At 40.9% G+C, this 15,956-nt stretch overlaps 2 protein-coding genes across 2 annotated transcripts in view; one reads left to right on the forward strand and one right to left on the reverse strand.

The window, feature by feature from the left end:
• The window catches only part of LOC138020426 (tyrosine-protein kinase BAZ1B-like), a 67,392-nt gene extending 55,119 nt beyond the window's left edge, over positions 1–12,273 (forward strand). The window contains exons 7-18 of the mRNA XM_068867415.1: positions 182–247; positions 346–1,062; positions 1,355–1,482; positions 3,804–3,968; positions 4,689–4,725; positions 6,754–6,922; positions 7,305–7,408; positions 8,405–8,596; positions 9,939–10,027; positions 10,782–10,872; positions 12,087–12,117; positions 12,251–12,273. Of these exons, the coding sequence (XP_068723516.1) occupies positions 182–247; positions 346–1,062; positions 1,355–1,482; positions 3,804–3,968; positions 4,689–4,725; positions 6,754–6,922; positions 7,305–7,408; positions 8,405–8,596; positions 9,939–10,027; positions 10,782–10,872; positions 12,087–12,117; positions 12,251–12,273 (1,812 nt within the window). The remainder of the gene's footprint in view (positions 1–181; positions 248–345; positions 1,063–1,354; positions 1,483–3,803; positions 3,969–4,688; positions 4,726–6,753; positions 6,923–7,304; positions 7,409–8,404; positions 8,597–9,938; positions 10,028–10,781; positions 10,873–12,086; positions 12,118–12,250) is intronic.
• A 2,362-nt stretch (positions 12,274–14,635) lies between these two features.
• On the reverse strand, positions 14,636–15,805 carry LOC138020427 (uncharacterized). Its single transcript, XM_068867416.1, has one exon. It carries the CDS (start codon positions 15,803–15,805, stop codon positions 14,636–14,638), a length of 1,170 nt encoding a protein of 389 aa, XP_068723517.1.
• Between the last annotated feature and the right edge of the window lie 151 nt (positions 15,806–15,956).

The raw sequence follows: 15,956 nt of genomic DNA on the forward strand, positions 1-15,956 counted from the left end.
TGTTCTGTCCTGTCACTGATACATTTTCAGAAAGTGGTTTACAACAGAGATTCCCTGTCTCTCTATTGTAATTTGATTGTGTGTATACATGTACAAATAGATGTATAATATATGTACCTTGAATAATAAGCTTTCAGTGTTATGAAAACATCCTCTTTGTCTCTTCTATTTCTGTTTTTAGGCTGATTTGGTGAAAAAATACTCACTTACAGACAAGTTAAATGACTTTTTCTTAAGTTTTAACAAGGTAATTTGTGTTTATTCAAAAATGACTTGTGTCTGCGTGGTGATCCATGGAAAGAGTCAAATTAATGTGTAATTCTTAATGAATGATTTTTTTTTCAGAAAACTACTCCCAAGTCCAAGAAGCCTGTTAAAACAATGGCAAGCTCTGAAAAGGGAGAAAAGAAAGTGTTGGATGATAGAACAGGACATGGAAATCCAAAAGTAAACAAGAAAGAACCATCACAAAAAAAGCTTGAATCCTTCACAAAAGGCAGTGTGAAGCATGTATTGGATTCTTTTGATCAACAAACACCATCTGAAAAGGATGTTAAAAGGGCTCCAAGCATATGCATGGGGAAGGGTTATGACCAAACACCATCTGGTAAGCTGCAAGGAACTCCAGTGAAATGTAGACTGGTTCTTACACCTGTTAAATCTCCTTGCACAACATCTAGAAAAAGCCCTGAACAGAAAATTTCCATTACTAAGAAAAAAGTGCCTATCAGAAAAGAAATCACAGTTATATTGGATGACAGTCGTCAGCAAAAATCTGTTGAAAAGCAGAGCAAGTCTTCAAAGAATTTAATTTTGAAATCCAAGAAGTCATTGGAAGGAAAATGGGGTAAAGATGAGGATATACTTTGCAAAGACAAAGCATCTACCAAGCACTCTGCACCTTTGGTAGTAATAGATGGTGGGAGAATGGAAAATGATCGCTGTGTCATGAAAATAGGGTCTTGGAGGGAAGGCAAGTCAGGAAAAGAACAAACAAGCCAATGGACTGATCTTATAGTCCAGGATGATGCTGACGATGTGTTCGAGACTTTTCCCAAGAAGGTACAGTACATTTACGTGTGGTTATCAAAACAAGTTACAACCAAACCAGATACAGCTGTATTACCTAGCACTAAGTAACATACATGGACGTCGTGACATTTTAGTGTTGACTTGAACTTACAACTTATGAACTCAGGTTGAAATCCCGTAAAGTAACTTCTGGGCAAGGATACCTTGATTGTGGCAAACTTCTAACCATGTGTGTTACTGTGATAGGCATTTGAAAGCAGAGATTGTTTCATGTTAAGTTTTTTACATCTTTGTGTACTTGTGTCTCACCCATTGATTCAAGAAAAGAGTCACAACCAGCAAAATGAAGCAGACCACCCTGTTGGACCTGAGCAAAAAGTGTGAGGAGGACGTGAATGACAAGACATCACCAAAGATGAAGTCAAAGAAGCAGAAGACGTTGTCGGAAATGTAAGATTTTGTTGTTGATATTTGATTATGCACTGGTCAGTTTTTAGGAGAGAAAAGTACATGTAATTAATTAACCAAACGTTAATGTATAGTATTATTAATGTAGTTATTGTGATTGTTCCACTAGATAATAAGGTGGTATCCATGTACATGTAAGCTAATAATGTGCCCTTAAGTAACTGGCTTATTAATAAGTTGCTTGAAGCATGGTTAATGCTAAGTGTACAGTTTACGTGAATGATAGGCACAGTGTTCAAAGCTGCTATTCATATAAGCCACTTAACTGGTTCAAGTTGCTTGAAGCATGGATAACTCTAATTGTGCAGCAGGTGATAGACACAACCACATGAGCAGAACATTTGAATGGATGTTTAAAATGGTGCACTGTTGTATACCCCAATCATCCCATGTTAAACTCATCGCCAATTGATGGACTTGGGAACTGGTGCCTTAAAAGTTAGCAGGGAAGGACCTGAAGTCATCCAGGCCCGGAAGGGAGGTGTCCATGGCAACCCCACAAGCTGGAATCAGCCCAGAAGCAGCCGCTAACAGGCACCGTTACACTGAAACAAGTTCAGTGGAAATACTTACCTAACCTAATGCATGTACTTAACTCCTAACACAAGTTGCCCTGAGGGAAGGGAGGGCAGGGCTAATGAATCGGCAAAGATTCTCTCCCAAAGCACTGATCCTCAATGATCGCTAGTATGCAAAGCTATACATGAAAGCCCCTGCAAATTCCAGGGGTGATCCACAGATGTGTGAGAATGGGTAAGGCTGCTGGCAGCATGGGCATGAGGTTAACCTTTCCCAAAAAAAGTTGAATCTTGGTTGGTTCTCCTATCATTATAACAGAAAAAAGTCACAATGTTGGTTATCAAGGTTGCTAATCTCAACCAGTCAGTCAGTGTCCTCAAGAGTTTTTCGGGAGGTGCATGTTACTGAATTGACTGATCAACATTATATGGAGGTGGGGCTCCATCAAGGGACCCTTGTTGTCATTCTGGTTGTGGTTTTGTTTTGCAGGGACTTGACAAGTTAGAAGGTCTTTGTTATATTCCACTCCCTGAGGGGATTGTGGGATAACCTGGTCTCCATATCTACCTGTAACTTTGAATGGCTCACTTTCATAGCTTGTTGTTCTTCTTTTTGACAATGTAGCATCCCCTATTTTGTGATTTCTCTGTCTGAAGCATAATCTTTGGCTCACTTTTTTTTTTGCTTTGCATGGTGGTCTCTGCCATGCAGTACTCTATTTTTCGTCATCTTCCTTGATCTCTGGTATTTTTGCTGTCAGTCTCCTCTTCGAAAACAGATATGCTGGGTTGCTCCTGGTGGTAGGGCAGCAAGAACTTGTTTGTGTCTGCAAACCCATTCTTTCCTTAAGCCTAATTATAAAACTTGCATACCCTTTTAAAAAGAGATCGGATTTCGTTGCTCGCCCTCTTCACTGGCTCTTGGCCACAAGGTGGTGTTGGATAATGCCCATTTCTTCTAGGTATTTCACTATGTCACATCTTACCAGACTCAAGACCAGGAGCATTGTCAGTTGTCATACAAACTGGTACCGCATTGATCAAAATGATTATCTTGACACTTGATACATGTAATTGTGACACTTAAAAAAACTACCAACACTGGTAAATACTGTCCTCTTGGGAATCAAGGCTACTTTCTGCCAAGCTGCTCCTGGGTAGTCTTGTGGCTTTTATATACATGTATGGAACATGTTTGGCAACCATTGATCTGACATCAAGTCGCCAGATTTTGCTAGACTCAATAAGTGTTATAAAAACAAGAAAAATGCGCCTATAGAATTCATAATTATTTATGTCCTTTAATAGGAATGTTCTTTTTTGGTTATAGTACTTTTCTAGCTGAGCCAAAGCAGTAACATAATTATCGCTAGTTTCGCTGAGTCTCAAAGATTGCCTAAACTTCAGGTCCAGCCAAATGTAAGAGGAGAGAGGGTTAATTGTTGCTTCTTGTCTTAAACGTTCAAAGCAATGACCTCAAACCCTTCCCCAACTCTCACCAGTGCTGCCCAAGCATTGTGTGGTCTCTCTTAACTTAGTACAGTGGTATTGCAGGCAACTGTAATTAGGGGCATGGTGTTATTGTGCATTAATTCTGAGAATCCTCATCAGCAAATTTGATATGTTCTGTAATTGGACTGCTTAGAAGCGGCTGACATTTGCGCCTGTATATGCTTCCAGTCCGCTGGGGGTAAATTGATCATTGTAAAGCGCCTTTGAGATGTTTGTGATAAAGGCACTATATAAATGCACCACTTTACTTTACTTTAATTATTTCTTTGTCAGGTTCGGTATTTCACAACAGAAAGACAAACCCAATGCAGTGAATACTTTAATGGGGACAACAGCTCAAGTAATCTCCTCTCCAAGAAGCTTGACACTCAATTCACTTACACTGCAACAAGAACATTTGGCTGAGAAATTTATATCAGAGAAAGAAAATTTGAAATGGTGAGAGTAGTTTATATTCTATAGGGTCAGCATGCAGTGTGCAGGCATCACAGTGGCAAATGTTGTTCAACAATCTGTCTGTGGATTCAATCAAAATGAATGAACTTCAAGATAGAGCTGTGACCTACCGGTAACCTAATAATTTTAAATAATTATAGAGATACACTGTATCTGCATTACTAGTCTGTGTTCTTCTCAGAATCCGACTTACCTAATTAATTCTAAATCATCAAATATACAGTACATTATGTAAATATTCATGAGCAAAAGGATACATGCACATCCTGGTTCCTCCATGCTGCAGTTGCCATTCAAAGCTTCGACACCCTGCTGTGGGGGATGCTAGACGTTTCTGAAGACATGTGTTAAGTAACATATCCAGAAGGGGGTACATTAATTTTGATCAGTGGTATGAAAAATCATTGGCCTTTTTTGCTGAGGATGTGAAAAGAATTTGAACAAAATAATGAAATCAAAATGTTCAGATAAGTGGGGGTTGTATTGAAGCTTCATTTTTCTCAATACATTAATTATCATAACCCTAACCCTAACCCTAACCCATGTGGCCTTTCATGATCCAGGGCCAGATATAGTGATTACACTTGCTGGTCAGGAACACCTCTTAACCTTATTGATACCACAGAAGTTATTCTTTTTCCATTTAATTTTTTCTCATGTGGTTTAGCTGACCTGTTTGCTGGTATATACATTCTATTTCAGGCAGTCAAATGGAAGACTTGGACAAAAATGTGTACTGGTAGGTGTTCATTGGTCAGTGGAAAATGCAGACTGCAGACCAGGGCTAAAATGCAGACTAAGGTTACAATGTAACTGTTGAAAAAGCTCAAACCCTTTGGAAGTGCTAATGCTTAAGGTTAGCACTTCTGGTAATTGTGAAGAAGAGCTCCCCAAAAACCCTGTCGGCCGACAGCTTACCGACAGTCTACCGACAGCTAACCAACAGGTTACCGATCGGTTAAGAAAAAAGAAAAATTGTGGTAAAAACGAGCAGTTAACGTGACATTCCGTAATGGTGATGTATGACTCGAGAGACTTCACCTACTTACCGATCAACTGTTATCGGTTGTTATCAGATGCGTATAGGATATATCACTTGCGTAATTTACAACACACCAGACAATCTAAGAATCGCATTGGAAGATAATTTAATCGAAAACTCTGCTAAAAACTCTGAAAACCATAAGCTACGTATCAATACATAGTTAGTAGAGGAGACAAACACTTTCCTTCAAATCGCCCTACAATGCAACGCGGCCTCTTATGGTATGTCATGTATGTATGAATGATGTTTACAATGTGGGCAAGTATCGCTAGCCAACGCTAAAACAGTGGACAAAAGCCATATTAGTAGTATAAGTGCTGCTCAAGGTATCGTTATGAACTGCCTTTAGCTCTTTTCGCGTAGTTTAGAAGCAATAGACAAGTAAATGCTTACGATTATTTTAGTTTGTCCCGCCGACAGGTAACCGACACGTTACCGACAGGTTGCCAACAGGTCACCGACTGTCGGCCGACTGTTGGCCGACAGTTGGCCAACACTTTGGCCTCAAACATAACACAAACTGTCGGCCGACAGTTGGACAACAGTCGGCCGACTGTTGGCCGACAGTCGGCCGACTGTTGCCCAACTGTCGGCCAACAGTCGGCCGACTGTCGGCCGACAGTTGACCGACAGTCGGCCGACAGGTTTTTTGGGGAGCTCTTCTTCACAATTACTGCACTTCTAAAGGGGTTGGGCTTTTCAACAGTTACATTATAACCTTAGTCTGCATTTTACCCCTTGTTAGCAGTCTGCAATTAGACTGATATTTTGAAAAGTGCATCAAAGGAAGGCCTCATGACCTCATAATTTTTTGAGAATTAAAAGGAAAAAAATCTGTGCTACAGATTTTGTGTTCGAGTGTTCTCATACTGTTGTGTTTTGTGAAAAACATAGTTAACTCGCTGAGTTTATAGGCATTTTCTGTTTTGGTAATGTGATTTACCAAATAATTATGGTTGTGAGTTGAACCAGACAAAGAAATGTTAATAAGTACACACCTGGCAGAAAAGAATAAGTGGGAGTTAAAGGCCCACCTTCAACCAACACGCTTTTCGACTGAGCGTTTTTGTTATGGAAATTTGCATTGCTTGTCGTGGCGATCTGATTGGATGAATTTCAACTTTGATGGAATTTTCATATTATTTGATATGAAAATTATTGTTCTCCTGCACACAATGCCTGGAGGGTGAATGTGGTCCTCTAAAGGGACTCAAGAAATGACTATTTAAAGAGGTTCATGGCAACGGTTTGGTAGTTAAGAGCCAGCCCCATTTAAACTAATCATTAATAGTCATTTGCCACTTCTGCAATATACCCCTGTATAATAGGCCATTTGCATGATGGCAGAATTTACCACCAAGGCAAGAATCCTCTAAATGTCTTCTGTTTCAAGGAATTTCACTTTGTTTGCAAGAGGGGAGAGGCACCTGAAGAAGAATTAAGCATTTTGACGAAGCATTCTGGTCTTGGAAGGAAAATACCACCGCAAATGGCCGGTTTCATATGTCACTTTGTTGTCGTTTTTGCTATGTGTGTGTACTGTGACTAAAAGGCCACTGCATTTGGTTGCAATAATTATTATGGTGGGCTACCTGTGATGGTATAAAAATGGCTTGACAATATATTTGGTGGTTTAGATTTAATCCAGTTATTTCATTGTGTCAAGATGTCTCGTTAGAGTTATATGCTTTCTGAATTTTCACTTACAGTTCTCTTTTGTAGAAACAGGATGATGATGATTTGTTGATCTTGAAGCCACTTCCAGCCAAGGCTATAAATCTACCTAGTGGAATTACATTTGAAACATACAGTGATGTCATCATGGTTGCAGAATTTGTTAACCTTTTCCGAGATCTTCTGTCTCCCAAGGAAACTCTGCATATTTCCATAGGTTAGAAGATTTTCTCATTTTTTCATTTTTCTTCTTGAAGAAGATGTTACATGGGGGGTATTGATTAAAATACCGTTGGGTTGGTGGTCAGAGCTTGCTGGTTTTTGCTGCATTTTGTTTGATTTTGGAGATGTCATTTATTTGGTTAAAGTAATGCAATTTAGAGAAGGCCCTCACAAGAAGGTTTGAGTCCTTGCATTCATTTATTGATTTTTGAAAAAAGAGAGGCAAATTAGAATTATAAAAGAATTTTCATGCTTTGACCAAAATAATGTATGATAAGCAGTAGCATGCCATTTTCCCTTTGCCATTCCACATATTATGCAATGCTAAATCTCTCCCGATATAAATTAATTGACACAAGGTCACTTTTTTTTTTCAGCTAATTTATCAGATGCCCTGATCACAGGTCCCAAAGGGTTTTCTTTGTTGTCAAAAATATTAGTGGTATTTTTGCAGATCCTGCTTCAAGACAGTTCAACTGAGGTGTGTGTTAAAAAAAAAAAAACAAATTCAATTCTAGTCTGTGTAGCCATTTTTAGTGGGACAGGACACCAGATTGCAGAGCAGGAGGTTGTAGGCTCAAAAAGTCTCAGAGAATTAGATATGAACATAAACATCTATGATATTTCGTTGAACCTAATCTAACTTTACTTTTTAATTATAATACTACAGTCGAACCCCTATTAGCTGGCCAGTAATCAAAGTCCAGATGAGGACTTTTCTATTGTTTTTACCTCCATTAAGCAGCCACTTTTTCCCGAGGGTGGCCATTTATAAGGGGTTGAACTGTATATCTTTTGAAATTTAAGTTGTTTACATGACGCAAATTTTGTTGCTGATGGCAAGATATTTTATTCTCGATCAACACTTCTGAAAACTTCCTTCTGCTGTTCCTAAGAGCTGTGTATCAATAATTATTTACTTGCATCAACATTATTTTGTTTTGCGTAAAGCAAGCTAACGAAATCTGTACCTTACTTAGTTCACATTTTTTAGCGTTAAAATAGAATTTGTAGTCCTATTTTTCGTATATATGTAACTATTCCTATTTTTCATATATTTTGAGGTCACCCATCCAAATACTAACCCCACCGGACATGGCTTAACATCTGTGAACTTTTGTCTTAAAAAACTGTCAGACGCTCAAAGTGCACACGTAAAGTTGTAGTGAATAAAAAGTTGTAAGGGAACTTGAAAATGATCAATATGTCATCCTTGAGGCCAATGTTTCTCGATGCTCTTTTATTTTTTCATCAATCTTTCTGGGTTTAGTATTTCACTAGTAACCACATGTCTAAGACATCTACTATGGCACTATAATGATATACGGTACCAAAACAGTATCATACTATTAGAGCTGCATATATTACGCAAAGATAACTTGAATCTCCTGGGTGCTTTTAGATTCAATATAAAAGTTTACATACATTGTAAGGTCCAGTCATTTTTGTTAGACAGGTTTAGGTGTTCATTTTCTAGGGAGAAGAATTAGGTCTGCACCTCTCAGAAGTGCCACTTACACGACAGACAGCATCAGAGGTCTCCCGCTTATATCTTAGCAACAAAATGAAGGGCTCGAGGGCTTATGAAGAATACAAAGAATTTCAGGGAACACTGGAATCTCTTCAGCATCAAGAGTTTTACACTCTCACAGCAGCACAAAAGATTAAGGTACATCAAGTTAGTTTTTATATAGGTGCAATGACTTCCCAGTCATAATTTTTATGTGGAAAAAATCTTAATGTAGACACAGTTGATACAAAACAAAATCTGCATTTATAGAAAGTTTAGAAATTAAAGAAACTTGTCAGACTGATGATGTATTTAAATGCAATTTAGATGAGTTTTCAAAAAAGAGCAACTGCATTACAAGCACAGGTTTATGGTCATATGGTATTGTTTTAGGCAGTGTAGCATTTCTTTGCCAGTGTGCTTGCTGAGGGTTGTTTCAGCATCCCCCTCCTACTTCCCTTGGATTTCTTTTCACCAATATTTCAGTGTAACAGGTGCCTGCCATCTGGCTGGGAGGCTCATGGCTTGGTTACACATGGCAGCCGTTGGGGTATTATTCAATCTTGGGGCTGGCTGCCAAAAGTGCACTTATGTCCAGATCACCTAATTAGATGCACCCCCTTGCCCCTTTGCTACCTATTTTCAACAACAAGGTAAGGGTAAAGGTCAGCATTATTTTTAGCTTTGGGTAAATGCAGCTGTTTATCCTTAATAATATTGGGGAGCAACATTTGGGGGTCACTTTGTGACTTAAATTGTTTATATTCTGAGGCACGAGTGATGTTGAAGTTGGGTATCACCTTGCACCCAACCTCCACTTGGCAATGCAGCTGTTATTAAATCTTTTGTAACCAAGTTGTCATTTAATGAGCAGATGAAATATGGAGGATGATATGGGAGGGTGTAGTCTTGAGACAGATCTCCATGTGGTGTTTTGGATGATATTGACTTGACATCCTGTCATTGTCACTGGATTGCGTGAAACATTTAATTGGTGACAACACACAGATCATGTGAATCTGAAGATGATTTTTATTCAGGATATTGAAGCATCAGTGAGTCACTACAAGTAACAACAGTCGTTTGCAGGAATCAACACCAAGCTTTGAAAAAGCCTTCCACTCTAGCATGCTTTTAGATTTGGTGTATAATAATAATTATGGTTCAGGTGACAGGTTTAGTTTAGTTTAGTTTAGTTTAGTTTAATTTAGTTTAAAATATTTGCCACAATTCATGGAGTGGCAGGGGAGAGGAACAGAACTTTCGTCCCAATTGACACCTAACCCCTATATCCATAGATCAGACCACAACACCGGGAGCTCCATGCCCTCCATGCCAGGTTGAAATTGCATTGTTTCAAGACAGTATAGCTGTTCAACCTTGATCGATCAAGTAGCCCTTTAATCTTTTAAATTGTTTTCTTGTCAAGGTTTGAAGTCAATGACATCATTTTGATACGATAGAAAGGAATGACCTTTTGTTCTTTCCTTATTTTGTACAGGTTATGGTAACTCTGTGTCATGAGGTACTTTCCTCTGATGCATTTCATGACTACAAGGAAAGACAATCTGCTGAAGCTGCAGAATTAAGGTAAAGATATTGTCTCTTTACAACCACATGTCAATTATTTATTAATTGTTGTGTTTTTAATTCATCTTCCAATCTATAAATGAACACAAATTAAGCAGCACTTCAAATTCCTATTGATATTTCCAGATTTTTTTATGGGTTCACAATTTGCCTGGACTTTATGAGTTCTTTTATGTGGCTTTTTTTGTTTTTTCAACGCTGCTGCAGTCAAAATCACTGTTTTTAAACATGATATTTATTTCAATTATTGTAATATTGTTACATTATTTATGAAAAACTCTCATTAAAGGTCATGTTGCAGATTAAGGGTGCATGTTATAAACCTGGATTTTAATCAAATTCTGTAAGAACCAAGGTGTCTTGAGGCCTTGTTCGAACAGAAATCCACTCCAACAACACTTGACACCACGGCTGTTTTTATTTGTTGTTGTTGCAAAAAGTTTCGTCATGAAGGGAGGTGAACTGTACTGCTCCAAGGGGTCAAGTGCATTGCTTTTAGCCAATTAAATCACGGCCTTGTAATTCTAGTGTCCACTTTGCTGCACCGAACAAAGTCAACCGAGATTATAACTCAGATACCTTTCAGGCATTCTGAGTAAATAGCATGTGACAGACTCAGTGTTGATTTTAAGAAGCGGAATAAACAATGGTGGTATAAAATACATGACTCCAAGTTTTTGATAACACCATTGCAATAATTGCACTGTTTGTCATCCTCACCTTCATTTCTCATTTTCTCATGTTTTGAAAAAAGGAAAGAGAAGATGGCAAAGCAAAAGGAAAAGAAAGAACAACAGAGAGAAGAAAAAGAGAGGCTAAGAAAAGAGGAAGAGAAAAGCAGAAAGGTAAAACTGTCATTCAAAGGTTGCTGTCGGTCATGAGACAGTTAGGGAATCAGAGTGTAGATTGTCTTGGCTGTGGCCCCAAAACAGGGAACTCAGAGGTTTTCCTGCACTTGTAAATAGCAACTAGTTTGCCACTGGCTGTTTGGGATTCTTAACAGTAACTGTTGTTGTTGTTCTGTTCTGTTGTTGTGTGTCACTACAGGTGGCCCAAGCTCAATGTACATGTATGTATATCTGTACTATACTATACTATGCAAGAGTAGAAATAATAATAACAATTTGTATGGGGAAAACAGTTTTTCTCAAAATTCCAAAAAAATATTTACGATTTAAAATAAGAAATAGCTTACCTTGCTTCAGTCTTGTGTGCAGTACAGATACACATATATGGAGCTTGGGCTACCTGTGGTGTCACTTGCCCTGCAGAAAAGTCCTTACTGGGAGCTGTCAAGTGAGTATGTATCCATGTAATGTAAGTCAGAAAAAAAAGACAGTTTCCTGCTATGAAAAGATTTCGGAAATGACATCTTTTTTCAGAAACTTCAATTTAAGGAAAAAGTCTTTCTATTCAACATTGCAGTCAGGGTTCTCAATAAAACCCATTAACGTTAATTTAGCGGTTAATATTACAGTATATAATTTTCTGGTTTGGAAAGGGGTGGTTTCAATTTCCAGTTCTGAGACCCACTCAACAGATTTTAAAATGTGCAATAAGTTGTTTGGAAGAAATAAGAGAATATTATCTCAGAATAAACGAAAACATATTTCAGAGCCTCTTGATAAAAAAATTTCCCTTGGGAGCATGCCCACAGGGCCCAAGCCACATGATCTCCGGTAATGTTCTGTGTTATGGTTGAAAATAGCACAGCAACGGCTGTTCAAAATTCTATTGAGAACCCTGACAGTTCTACAACCTGAGGGTGTTATCTCTGACATCTCTCGTTACCCTATCCCACTGTCAGTGCTTCATTTAAAATTGTCTCAAATTTGCAATTTGTGGAGAAACAGTACTCAAAAACTGTGAGCATAATGAACCTAATTGTCCACTTCCCCAAGTGCTTTTAGTATATTTGCACAGGAATGATATAAGTTCAGGAAACCTTGCAATCCTTTACATGAGTCGAGAAAAGCATTTCAAATGTACTGTACAAGTGGTTTAAAAGACCTCTTTACACATGATATGACCTTGCTTTATTTTTTTTTCTTGTAAGCAGCAACTGACAATGGATGATCTCAGCAAGAAAGGTATGTCTTTTAATAATAAATTTATATCGTCCTTTTTGTATAAAATATTTAAAAGTGCTTCACGGTTAAAATTGAAATATAATATTAAGGTGCTACTAGGATTTTAAAAAAATCACTTCCTTTTTTTCTTTAGATTTTGAAAGTGTGATTGGTTAACACTTGACTGGCAAAATTTTGAGCTTTGATTTTTATCCAAACATCGTTTACTTTGAGTGTTAGTTTTGGATTTCACGGTCTGCCATTACTCACTTTCCAAACTGACGAATTGGACCTCAACAGGGTTAGATCTAGGGAAAAGTGACGTCATTTACTCACCAGTTTAAAATTTCAGCATGTAAACGCAGTTTTATTATATATGCAAAACACGGGTTAAAAGTCTGAAAGCCAAGAACTCCCATGCTGCATATTAATTCATCCGCTTACACCCGCATTGCATTCTTAAGCTGTTGAGTCTTTGATGCCATTTTCTCCTCGATCCAGCTCTCTCAAGATATTAAAGTTAGTAATGGCGGACCATCAGATAGGAAAATTCCAGTTAAAATAAACAAGTGTCTGCTTGAAATTAAAGGCGTAAAACTTGGGTCATTTACTGTTTAGTTTACATAGTTTTGAAATCCAAAGAAAAAGAAAAATTTATTTTTTGGTCATAGTAGCACTTTAACGCCTGCGTCGCTAGTGGAGGGTAGGTGCCCAGGAAGCCTGGGGGCTGAAACCGAAGTCACATCCCCAAGGCGCTAGAACACCCGACTGGCCTGCCCAACCCGCAACCAAGCCACGAGCCCCCTGCGCCAGGCCCCCCTAAGGCACCCGTCACACTTGAGCCAGATAGCTCAGTGGAAACAAAACTAAATAAATAAATAAAGAAAAAAAAAAAAGGAATACAAAAAAAAAAAAAACAGCACACACAAAAAAAAAAGGGGGGGGGATAGGGAGGGAACGCCGAGAACCACTAAACTCCTGATCCGACTCACAACGCCACGCCAACAGAGCAACAAACACGCTGCAAGCACATTGGACAACAAGGCATGCACTACGCAGGAATACCGCTGAACCATGTCAGCCCCAGGGCTCCCACAACCTAAAGAGTGCTGCAAACGCTACAAAAATGCATAAAAAACGCTAACAAACGCCTGCAAGGCGCTACTGACCGGACTAGCTCCCGGTCGTGAACCATGTAACTATAACAAACGCTACAGAACGCACCAAAACGCTGAACAACGCTACCAGACGGCCAAGACACTAACAACCGCCTGCAAAACGCTACTGACCAGACTAGCTCCTAGTCGTTAACTATGTTAAATTTCATTTAACTATATTTAACGCCTGTGTCGCTAGTGGAGGGTAGGTGCCCAGGAAGCCTTGGGGCTGAAACCGAAGTCACATCCCCAAGGCGCTAGAACACCCGACTGGCCTGCCCAACCCGCAACCAAGCCACGAGCCCCCCACGCCATGCCGAAGGGATCTCCGGGTAGGAAGGACCCGGAGCAAGGGGGCTCGGGGCAACTAGGCCTAAGCCCCCGATAGCCCAAACCTGAGGCACCCAGCCCCGCTGGTAACCAGAGTAATCCACTACCTGTTACGCCACCAACTGGTAGGAAACACGGACAATGGAACTAACTGGGGTTCTGATATAGATCTGATATGCCTCGCTCGACCAACGCCCCAAGGTTTTGATCAGGTGATCCGGAACACCACGTGCCGCTGCAGTTGTCGCCGCCCCAATCCGGAAACTATGGCCGGAGTAGGAGCCGGAGTACCCAGCCCCATGTAGGATAGACTGCAAAAAGGATGATAGCTGCTGCCGGGTGAGAGGACGACCATCACTAAACAAGAACAGGGGCCCTGGAGCAGACCCACGCAGAGACAAGTAAGTGCCCAACGCTGTTATGGGGCATACAGAGCCCGAGCCACGCCCCAAGTAGATATCACAACCCACACGGAAGGGGTCTGTCTTGGAACACTTGATACGGACTTTGAAACAAGAGGGATTCTCCAAGGAGTCCACTTGCAGGTCGCTAACAGTCATATGGGTGTGAGGATCGAATGCCGAGTTGACCGTGAATTCGCCCGCATGCAAAAACCCAAAAAATGCCAAGCAGCACGCAGCCCACAACATCACATGGTCTCTAGTAGACAGGTTCAAAGAGCACTGAATGACCTTCAGATGATCAACTGTGATAGGTAGGCGCCTGGGTGACACTGGACCTTGAACTCGCTTAAGGCCCCTATAGCAGACGCTGCAAACGAAGACAGTTGACTAGCGGATCGGGAAGGCCATGGTCAATGTGAAGGGAGCGCACTGCTGATAGATAGACCTTGATGGAGGAATGGTTCAGGTTGTCGGCCAGGAAGGAAGTAAAGTGCATGAGAGTCTCCTCAGTGGCTGGGGGGATGGAGCCATCCTGGTTTGCACGACCATCCTGGCGGCAAAAGTCTTTAAATCGATGTTGGGCGGATCGGTACACTCGTCGGGTGGAAGGGGCAAGACCTTGGGTAAGTAAGAACCGACACTTCTGAGTCAAGGCATCTGAAGCGCTGCCAGAAGGGAGGCAGGAATAGGAGATGGGGTTGGGTCGGCCTGTGGCTCCAGGCGTCTGAACCGCTGAAATTGGAATCGAGAGAGTGCATCAGCAACTGGATTAGCTTTGCCTCGAACAGATGAAGCTGTAAATGAGAAGGAATGATGGATGGCCAGCATAGTCAAATAACGCAGCAACACCATTCGGTTTTTGTCCCGCGAGGTGCCAGACTTAAGTACAGCCACCACAGACTCATTGTCACAAAAGAACTCGACCCGCCGAGATACCCACTGACGGCCCCACAGATAGGCTGCTACCACAATTGGGAAGAGCTCCTTGTACGCTATAGATGAGGAACTTTGTGCAGCTGACCAGGCACCAGCAAACCAGTGGGATTTAAAAATAGCTCCATAGCCCAAAGAGCCAGCTGCATCCGATGAGACCTGGAAGTCCGGGAGAGGTGCCCATGTGGGCATGCAGAAAAAACTGAGGCCATCCCAAGTTTGGAACAGTTCCCGCCACCAGGTTAAATCCCGCCGAAATTCCTGGTTAAGCCTAATGGGGTGATCATCACGGCGAAAGGCACAAAGCAAGTCGATCATCCGGCGAAGGAATGTCCTACCCTGTGGGGCGACCTTGCAGGCGTTATAGAGATGGCCAATCAGGGACTTCAGCTCGCGATGTTTACAAAAACGTTTTGCCGACCACTCATCTAACAGTGAAACAATCCTATCTCTCTTGTCAGTCGGAAGGCGAGCCTGAAGGTTCTCGGAGTCAAGTTCAATCCCAAGGATTGTAAGACGAGTCGCGGGCCCCTCCAACTTATCTGGACGAAGGGGAAGGCCAAGTTTTGTACACAGATGAACGCAGGTTTGAAGGTTGTTGTGGCACACAGGGGATGCCAGTGGGCCCAAAGTGAGGAAATCGTCCAAGTAATGACGGAGAAATGTAACCCTATAATTGTGAACCAGGATCCATTCAACCAGGTCTGCAATGGCGGTGAAAATAAATGGTGCTGAACGCAGCCCAAAAGGGAGCACCAAATCCACAAAATATTGCCCACGCCACTTCATGCCAAGAAGGGGGCGATCGTCCGGGTGGATAGCCACATTCCGATATGCACTGGCCACGTCGAACTTGGCCATTAACGTTCCTCGACCCAGAAACATTATGCCATCAATGAAAGCATCCACCGACACATACTGAATTGTAAATGGGGGCTTAGGGATGCCGTCATTGACACTTTGCCCCGCTGGGGATGATAGGTCTAAAATGAGACGCCACTTCCCAGGCTGATTATTTTTGGGGATCACCCCGAAA

This window comes from Montipora capricornis, chromosome 10 (assembly GCF_036669925.1).
Source record: "Montipora capricornis isolate CH-2021 chromosome 10, ASM3666992v2, whole genome shotgun sequence".
NCBI lineage: Eukaryota > Metazoa > Cnidaria > Anthozoa > Scleractinia > Acroporidae > Montipora > Montipora capricornis.